This window comes from Opisthorchis viverrini (genome assembly GCF_000715545.1).
Source record: "Opisthorchis viverrini unplaced genomic scaffold opera_v5_328, whole genome shotgun sequence".
In the NCBI taxonomy this organism is placed as follows: Eukaryota; Metazoa; Platyhelminthes; class Trematoda; order Opisthorchiida; family Opisthorchiidae; genus Opisthorchis; species Opisthorchis viverrini.
Window position 1 is genome coordinate 403,499 of NW_008751981.1, and position 10,372 is coordinate 413,870.

At 43.4% G+C, this 10,372-nt stretch overlaps 1 protein-coding gene across 1 annotated transcript in view; it reads left to right on the top strand.

Moving 5' to 3' along the window:
• Positions 1 to 10,285: 10,285 nt before the first annotated feature.
• T265_09999 (hypothetical protein) overlaps positions 10,286 to 10,372 on the top strand; it is a gene marked incomplete at both ends in the record, with an annotated part of 922 nt that continues 835 nt past the window's right edge. The window contains one exon of the mRNA XM_009176236.1: positions 10,286 to 10,344. Within this exon, the coding sequence (XP_009174500.1) occupies positions 10,286 to 10,344 (59 nt within the window). The remainder of the gene's footprint in view (positions 10,345 to 10,372) is intronic.

A 10,372-nucleotide genomic window follows, 5' to 3' on the forward strand; every position in this document is an offset into this window, starting at 1 on the left:
ATGGCGGCTATCCACGTTAGTTCAATAAAGCGGGTTAGGTTGTTCAGTTTTTTTTAAAACAAAGTGCATATGAGAGATTTACTTTCCTGTCCAATAGTTTGTAATAACTAACTCCGCGGCGAAGGGGGGAGTTTCGTGAACTTCATTTGGTGAGTTCGTCTATCGCAAAAGTCCGAGGAACACTACACGGCTGTGTGGTTCTTGTTGGCAACCATCAGCAGTAAGCATGCTATGACACTCCGTTTGGGAGTTTCCAATCCATGATCTCCGGCCAGCAGTTTGTAGAGCCTTTGAAGTCCATTCGAGGCATCCCTAGCACTGACTTTTTCATGCTGCGCGAATTCTTTAGGTCAACCGGCATGATATGTATCCCACCGCACGCTTGATAAAATACACCGTTATTCTGTTTGTGAGTGCTTCGAACGCTCACCTTTCGTGGCGGTTATTTTACTGTTTCCAAAATCACCAGTGTCAAACACTGTGACTACCTTAGATCTGGACAGAGCAAAAAACCACCGGGAACCGAAATTTGTCCGAAAGATCCGTCGACACTGTGCCCAGCAGCGAGGTGATTGACAAACCTTTGCGGTTGATTGATGCCAACAGTTACCATCTTGTTTTGCACAAGATTTTACACGCAGCGAATAGGTGCGAGAAGGTATTTTATTTTCACGCCCAGACAAGGTGGTGAGCGCTGCAGCGTAGGTGTTGTCCCCGGTTGCTGCTTTACCAATTAGCTTCAGATACAAAAAACGTTCCGGGCAAAAGCACCATTCTGTGTACGACAGTGACCAGATAAACTAAATTTATTCGTTTCATACCAATCTGTTTGTCGTACCAGAAAAACAGGCACACATTCAAGGTTAGATTTAAAATTATGCATATATTGTGCAGTTATTGGTAAGAATGCGTTGTTATTTGTTAGAAACTGGCAACCGAACAGTTTCAGAANGACTGTTGCTCAAATCCACGCAAATGCGACTCCACAAATTCCTCAACAGACCTCACTTTTCAAGAGACGCGAAGTGGATTTACAAGAAGAAAACCTACTACTCGCATGCCCAACCCCATCAGTAGTATCACCGTTACAATGGTAGGCTGCGAACAGTGAGGAATCTAAGTCTCACATCTTCATGTTTTATTCTTCGACAGGCACGCCATCTGACGAATTCTCCATAAACTCTTCCAAGAACAATCGGTGAAATTTGCATTACAAAAATATAACTGATGTCCTGTTTAAAGGCTCTGTTTCAAATTTGAGAAACAATCTCATCGATCAGGCTATCAGATTGTCTCTGCTTCATATGCCACAGGTCAGCACACACGCAACAACCGTCAAAAGATGTCTTACTCAAATCACGCGCCAACTTTTTGCGGACAGTTGAAGAGGTGCATTTTGGAGAAGTTAAACTCACCTAGCCCCCCACACTAATCTCCAGTATCTTGTAGCCATTCTTTTAAGGAGTGGGTATGGCGTTGTCGGGATAAGTTGAATGCCCAATCATTCACCAAGATCCAATCCAGGAATCAGAACTTTGTAGTAGCTGCGTGCGAGTTATTCTAATGAAGACCATCCGGAGCGAACGTTCTTTTCTCCCCAAGAAACACGAATCTCGCATCAAGGGAGAGTTTGGGTTTTGCCCTTCTGGCGCATTTAGCACTTCAGTTGTGACGAGGAGAGCAGTGAAGTATTTACCATGTTAACGCCAAGTTTATAGACCGGATCCGTTAAAAGTGAATCCAGTAATCCGAGAACTATACTGAATTGTACAGAAATTTGGTTTTAACTGAAGAGTCAACTAAATCCCAGGTGAGCGTACTCTACAAAGATCATCTCACGTTTCCGTTGATGAGCAAATTTGCAATTAAGGGTCAAGTTGAACGTAAGTTTAACGAACGAGTAGCGGACAAGAGGTAAGAAGCAGAAACCTGTCGTGAGCAACCAATAAAATCCACTCGTCCTTCTGTCAGAAGCTCAACGTAACAGTTTTATCTCAACCCTTGGTTGGACAGGTAAAACGGCCAAAAGAATCGGCTCACCCTGCATTCCTTCCATCCTAATCTTTTTCGCTATGTTTGTTCTTGTTTAAACATGGGAGATGATGAACAGCATGGTGTCTTCGAAAGGAACTAATTAGGTTCATCCTGTATTTCCTGCAGTACACTAACTTGCTACGCCTCCCTGATGTGTCGGTTGACAGCTGTAGATCGAAGCGACTAATGATTTGTTATCCTCTGCTCTGTCCAAAACAGATAAACATTTTCAGAACCAAAATAAACGTTATCTACGGCGTAGCAAGGATAAAACTGGTTGTGAGTGGAAAAAAGTTGTGAAAACTGTTTGAGTTATCGGTGATTGGCCAAAGTGGCCAGTGGTCACGTGAGCAAACCACGAAAGTTTCAATGCACGTACAAAAGCTTTTCGGAGTGCGTGCATAAAGGCACCTCAGCTGTGACCAGACAGTGATACTGAATGGATCTTGATGGGCACATAGGTGGTTTATGCTAAAAACCACACTAGAATTGGTATCACGTGACTAGTATCGACCACTGCGCTAGGAATTTACAACCTCGATCCAGCTGACAGTCAAACCAGACTACGCTTGCTTACTCTCGCCTGACTACAGTGTCTTGCAATCCTTTGTAAAAGAAGCACGCCATGGATTAGACTATCGTGCCTTAAAGTTCGACTGGAAGTTTGTCCTTGTAAACTACACTCTGAGTAAAGTGACAGGAAAGTCTTCCCATCAAGTCAGAAATTCCTTGGCTCGTCTACCATTTGTTGAAATCTCCCACAGGTTTGAAGTTTTTCCCATGGTGGTGCTGATAGAAATACCTGAATGGTGGGTCTCAAGGGTCTCATGAATATATAGGCCGAGATTGGGTCTATGGTGGAGTCTGTCGCAACACAGTCAGTAATATTTGTTTGACGATCAACCGTCAGATTGCCGGCTGAAAATGAGTCTAGTACTCAAGAAATATTCCACCAGCTTGTGGTTTCCTTATTCGTAATTGACAAGTTCCTACTGGATAAGTTTACCGGTCTCTTTATATTTGTGGCCAGTTGAAATTTACGCCAAGATTCGCCGTGGAGCCTGATCACATGATTTGACAATGTTAGCCATTAATTAGCGAAAGACACTAATTTGAAAACAAATTTGGTTTTGCGAGAGACTCACCTGGAACAAACCACAATCAGTTGCTTGAAAAAACCATAAAGGAGAGATTCAGCTGGTTTCCTGGTGAATATCTCGCGAAATCAAATGAATGTATTTCGCTAATTTCGTGCAATTTCGGTTCAGGTAAAACACACGGTTGACGGAAACTCGGCAACTGCGCCTACCTGATGAGCTCCAAGAAAGGCGGAACCGATCTTCGGCTGTCGAAGACTTTTCAGCACGTGGTGCAATACGGCAGCCATTAATATTCCAAGTAGCCTAGAAATATGCTTCTCAGACCAAAATGGCAACTGTGCAACGGTGGATACTACTGATGGTGCATGCGAGTAGTATGTTTTCCCATAAGTCCGCTTCACATCTCTTGAAAGGTGAGATCTATTACGGAATTTGTGGAGTCGCTTTGTGGCATTTACTTCCCTGTGTAGTAGTCTGTCACTGTTCAGTTTTCGATGTTTTCTTATAAACAATTCCGCAGCGTGGGTCTTTTTTCTTTCAAACTGCGCGCTCAAATGCAAAATTTGAAAGGGGTGCCTGGCGTACTCACTTTTCTGAATCTGAGAACACTCATCAGACTGTGATGAACTTAATGCACAATCAAGGAACCATCCAGGGTTACTGTAGATGTCTATTCTAGTCATTTCATCCGGTAAAAGTCGAAAACGCCAATCCATCTGACCATGAAGAATGAGAGGTCATCAATCCAGTCATCTAACGATCTCGACTGATTGAAACAAAGAAGGGTGTCGGGGTGTGAAACCGAACGAGATGAAGTAAGACTCACTGAAAACGGTTACGGGAAACTTGCTCCATAATGATTGGGCAGCGGCGTCTGTGAGACAGTCAGACCAGGGAATTCAGGAATCAATAATGTGTCATCAGCCATTTCTGAGTGAGTAGTGCGTTCCAGTTCATTGTTGCTCTGCTTATGGAGCATGAAAATTTTGTTTCAACCAAACTGCTAAAGCATTCCCTCCAGTATTTTGTGAGGCTTGTTGCCAAGTGGACTATCCTACATAACTTATGTCCCAATTCGGGAGTTTGTAGTGCAGGATGACCCCCATAAGGTCTACAACCAGCGTTGTTCTCTTTCATGACGTGATTTACTTGTCATCATTATGGGAAGATAACATTTCTATTCCTCTGTGATGGATGAACCACGTTTGATCCTTAACAGCGCCAGAGTTCGAACCCGGAAGTTCGACCCAGTTATTCAGATGAGTTTATCTTGTTTTCCATCTTCCAAGACACGTTACTTTTTGAGGCGTTAATGCTATCCATCCAAAAAAAGTCGAAATGCATCAAACGAATGGTCTAATTCCTGTTGGCGCGCTTTTCTTGTGAGTTTACACTTCGATCGTTTTGGTTCCTTGGTACAATCAACCATGGTACAACCATGGTACAAAGCCTGGACAGCATTGTTGAATCTCATAGTGACAAGTTCTGTTTGTTTGCCTCTTTTTGTGATAAACGAAACAACAAAAGTCTGGTGACTCTGATAAGAAGTCAACAAAAACGCACGCAATGATGCAAGTTAAAGGATAGACAAACACCGCTAAGATGGAAACGCCTACAATCATTTGGCAATTATGTCGCCCCCAATAAGTGATCCTTGGAGAACCATCTCCGAGTCTCGCACTCATCTGTATAGTATAAGAGCGATGTATTTTCAAAGGTGATTGCGGCCTATTCATCTTGTTCAAAGTACACTCACCAAGCACAATGCGTCCTGTGACAAATCACTGACAGCGTCCGACTACTCAAGGATCGATATTGTGCACGTCGTTGGGGTCAATTGACACACTGTCCACGGCCGCACTTTTGTCAGCCACTTCTGAGTGACGGCCATCAATCTGTGCGTTTTTTTAGCACTCCTGAATCATGGGAGTTCGAGCAGAAATAGCGGGCAAATGGTGTGAGATACGGCGGAACATAGTGATTGGAATGTGTGTATGTCCGCCCTATAGGTCACTTGTCAGCGGTACCTAACGCGGTAAGATTGAGTGTACTTTGGTTTCCATCTCGACGTCGTCCCGTCTCAAAAGAGTCAAAAGCGTTTTCTTCTCAGTACGGCTAAACTAAGATTGATCGAGCCTGAAAAAAGAAGACTAAGCAACATTCTCTGTATCTGCCAGCTTTGAGATCAAAGGCCCATAGCCTTTGATATGAACAAGAGTCTAGACCCGATAATTTGCCGGCTTTCACCTTGAAGCGGCCGGCAAAACTTTGAAAACAAAGCCCAACCGTTGCGCAAGAAAAGTTGGAAGAATTTGAAACAAGTGCCTTCTGCCGTTTTACCGCCACCGTGGATGCTGAGCGCAGGCAAACTAGACAACGCGGATAGGCAAAATCGATTCGGGCTGGTGAAACAAAGGCGGAAATAAATGTACCAGTGTATGGGTCGATCCGGCTCCCCATAATCAGAGGCATTCTTGAATGTCACTGAACGAGCCACTCAGCGTCATCGATTGTCCTTGATTTACCGGAAACTGGACCGACAAATGAGTTCCATGCACATACATGACTATGAAGCGGAAGCGAATTAGGTTGTCTTGATCGATTGTCATCCGAAGGCGAAATCAGAGGGTAGATAAACAGAAGAAAATCAATCACACTGTTGCACTGGCCTTAATGAATAACTTTCGTTGGATATCCTGATGGTAAAGAATCTTGCTAATAATTACATCTTTAAACGAGACTTCATTTTGGTACAATATAGAAGTGATACAGCAAACAAAATCTGAGTCATGAAGCCTTGTCTGAGCTCTTTTCAAGAATAATTTAGTTCATAAATGTAATACACTACTCATAAAGTTGCTGAAAATTTCTTGACAGCCCACGAACAGTTTCGCAGTCCTCGAGTTTCCATCAGTCTTATGTTCTGCTTGAACCCAAATTGCATGAAATTAGCGAAATACACTCATTTGTAAATAAATTTGGTTTTTCGGGAGACTTATTTGGAACCCGCCTGAGTCTCTCATTTATGATGTTTTAAAGCAACTGAATGTGCTGCACTGGGCCGCCTTATGTTTGATTGGTACGACGTTCGAGATATCGCGATGCATGTATAGACGTAATATACTACTAATAAGGTCGCTGAAAACGAAATTGCTTTGCAAATGAGTGTATTTCAACAATTAAGGCATGTTAATTTCAGCGGTAATTTAGAGTAACCTTTCCAGCGCTCTCTCCCTGGAGGATCCCAGTTAGACTAAAGATGGCCCATAAAGAAACTCCACAAGACAGGAGTAATTGATATAGACCATCTCACATTCGCATCTTTTCCCCATGAACAGTCCTATTGCTGTCCTGTCCTCAGTAGGCAAACTCGAGTTTCCACTTTATTAGTTCCGTTCAGAAGTGGATATCCATGATTTTATTGGGAGTTGGCCACCGGAAATATGACAAGCAAGGCGAGGGTGTCATCATTACTGAGCTAGCGCGACCTGGAAACACGTAAATGATCACGTGAAACAAGTTCGCCCAACGGTTTGAACGGCAACACAGTTAATGTTCTGGAGGATAGTTTCCTTTATGAAAATATAGTGCGATATCTCGAATATCGTGCCAAATGAAACATGAGGTGGCCTGTGTGCAGCACATTCAGTTGTAGAATATCATAAACGAGAGCTTCAGTTGAGTCTCTCGTGAAAACCAAATTGATATGCAAATGAGTGTATTTCTCAAAAACAGTCCGATTTGTGTTCAACTAGTACGGAGACTCAGGGACTGCACCTACCTGATGAGCCCCAAGAAGGGCGAAACCAGTCGTGGGCTGTCGAAGAGTTTTCAGCATCTTTGTGGGCCGTTTCGTTTATGGAAGTAAATGTTCTACCTTTGTCCATCCGTTGATTCGCCCGTCAGAATTGTGCAGCCAGGTAGAACCACAGAATCTTAGGACATGAGGATTAGTTTATATTAGCCGTAGGCATCTCCCGGAACGTGATCTTGTTTCACGGCTGCCTGAAGGAGATAACCAATTGAAACTATCAGCTAAGAGTGATGATACCGTGCACTGCCTCCGAAGGGCAGAGATAAACTCCAAGAGGGATGAAACCGGTCGTGGGCCGCTTATGATTCTCAGGAAATTACGGACAGTTTTATGAATAGTTCCATCTTGAAAAAAACTACAAAAGGTTCAAGTAGAACACAACCCTGTAAGTAGTTTCATTGATCTGCAACTATTGGACACGCACTGCGACGCATACAGGGCCACACTGACAACTCAAACTATTTCAAGAGTTTGCTTTCGTCGCCTTAAAGATGATGTAATCAAATAAAATAGAAAAACCTTTTTTGTTAACAGTTGTTAGGCTAACTAGTATATAAAACGTATTGGAAATGTCTTCTGAGACGCAGTTATTGACAAACTAGCGGTACAGGGAACGGCAAAATTTTGGAAAGAAGTTGATCGAACTTGCGTTGACTGCACTGTAGATAAACGTTGACCTCACCAGTGATGGCAGAACAGGGTTACGTCTTCACTAAGCGGTTGAAACGGTTCGATAGTAGACAACCTGTTTAACTATGCAGAAACTCATCGTTTAGGCGCAGTCCACGTGTTTCCGTCAGCCTTGTGTTCCATTTGAGATCTTAATTTTACGCGAGCGGATGACTACACCTGCACTGGAAATTGATCGACTGCCGTCTCGTGTTTCTGTTGGTATCTACGCCAAGAAAGCCACTCGACAGTGCACGACCGGTTTGACAATTTTTGGGCTCATCAGATAGGCGCAGCCGCGGTTGTCCCAGGAAATTCAACAAACACACTAGTTTACATGCTTATTTGGTTTTAACAAAAGACTCATCTGTTTGTACAATATTCGAGATATCTCAGTATTTGTTTGATTGAGAAAAAAGTGCTCATAAGTTTGCTGAAGACTGTCACATAGGATAGCGGATGGATCAAACCAGGTCCCCAGAGCACGCGCTTACATTTTGCGCAACTAAAGTGCAGACGTGTCTTCCTAAACATTCATTTGCAAACTAATTTGGTTTTTTGGGAGACTCACCTGGAACCCCGCTGAATCTCTCGTGTTTGAGGTTTCCAGGTGACTGAATGTGCTGCACCAGGCCGCCTCATGTTTCGGTCACTACAATACTCGAGATATCTCGATACATGTTTGCACGTAATGCACTACTCATAAGGTTGCTGATACAGTCCACACTGGAACTAACAATGCTGACAGTGGTAATATCAAGGCCCAGCTCACGGTGAGCCTTACTGGAGTATGTCGTGAACACCAATGCAATTTGCAAATGAGCACATTGTGTGAACTGCGTACATTTCGGTGTGCATGTAGAACACGGAAGTGCTGGGCCTCCTTCTATCCTATGAGCCCCAAGAAGGAGAGAGCCAGTCTGTCGAGCGGTATTCAGCACCCTTCCTAGTTTTTCAATCATAAAAATATACTGTAATACGTCGAATGTGACCCATATGGGACGTATTTGGTTCACGAATATCCCAAGCGACAAATTTAGTCGAACCTCCTCTGTTAACACCGTCGTTCGCTGATGAGTTTATGTCGTCGAGGCTGTTTGTTGGCCTCCGAATGGCCTCGATGGTTTCACAGCACAGTAGAAAGTCTTCTTCTGGCAACACAATTTCCCGCGGGACGATGGTAATCTACTGTCCGATAAGATAGAAATCTCTGCGTTAGAAGGACCTGTTGTTCGCTGCATTGTGCAGTCCAGGGGGAAAGTTGCGGCGGTATTGCCTTCTCTTGTCAATGATGCGCACTCAACACTCGTGGTATCAGACACACCCTGAAACGCCGTCTTGGAGGGACAACTTGAGTTCAAATGCAGTGACTGTCTTCACCAACTGAACCCCCCCTCCGTCCACAGGTCTTGATTCTGCTGACAAGTGATCCGGCTACAATATTTAGAAAATCATTACAATAGTTGAGTGTGAAAAGATTCAGTGAAGAATTTGTTACACTACAAGGAAAGTGCTACGCACCCAAAGACGTGATATCATGTTCTGAGTTCTTTGGGTGTGACGTGTCCGGCGAGGTTTTGCGAACATCGCTTGTAATCGCGGAAACGCAATGGAGCTCACTTGGACAGTGCTCAGTCAACGAATACTAGAAATTGTACTTTGACGTTGGCAACGCCGCCATTCAAATGGCAAGTACGCCAATGAATTGCCTGATCATTCACGGTGGTTACGTTTCTTGACGTATCGTACGAATTAGTGATCACAAATCCTCCTTTGGATGCCGCCTGAATAAACTATATTACAGGTAAGCGATTGGCTGTGGTCTGAATGGGAGAATTCACCCAAAATAACACTTAGCAGACAGGAAAAAACGTGAATATATTAAGAGTTTATGTGAGCTAATCCGGATCACGTAAAGTGATCGGGAGAGACAAGAAAGAATCGTCGTGATTATAGTTCACTATATCAAAATGTTTACTTTGCAAGCGTAGTAGGTACTAATTTTTGTTCGCTCACATTAAGCGTGCGCAAAACGCAACAAGTAGATCAGTAGTTGAATTCTAGGCAGGCAAAACTCACAATATTATAGGCGCCCCTCTGAAAAATACCGTCTTGCAAACGGACACATGTGTTACACTTTAATACAAGACCATGATGCGATTTTTGGTCGCTTACGTCTGAAAATTACCGTTTTGCAAATGAACACCTGTGTTAGACTTCGATACAAGGCCATGATGCAATACACGACAAAAGTACAATGCGCGTAATTGCAAATCGTTCGAACTATGAACAGCGAAGCAGCAGTACTGTTACTCCTCTGTGAATGCAGTTCACCTAGAGTGGGTTGTGTGGTCGTACACAGATGCTGATTGTGGGAAACGCACGGATAAGATTTCGACGTTTCAATGCCTTTTTCGATGTCATTTCAGAGATCTCTCCGTCAACAGACAGTCATGGTTTTGCCATTCTTCAGACATTACTACTAAGGGTAATTGTTTTCGAGAAATACACTCATTTGCAAATCAATTTGGTTTTCACGGGAAAATCAATTGAATCTCTCGTTTATGATGTCCTCCAGCTGAATATGCTGCACACAGGCCGCCTCATGATTCAGTTGGCACGATATTCGAGATATCGCGGTATATTTTCATAAAGGAAGATACCCACAATGTTTCTGGAAACTCTACAACAACCTACGACCGCTTTCGTCCTTCTTCGGGCCCATCAGTTAGTCGCGGTTCCCGTCAACTTTATG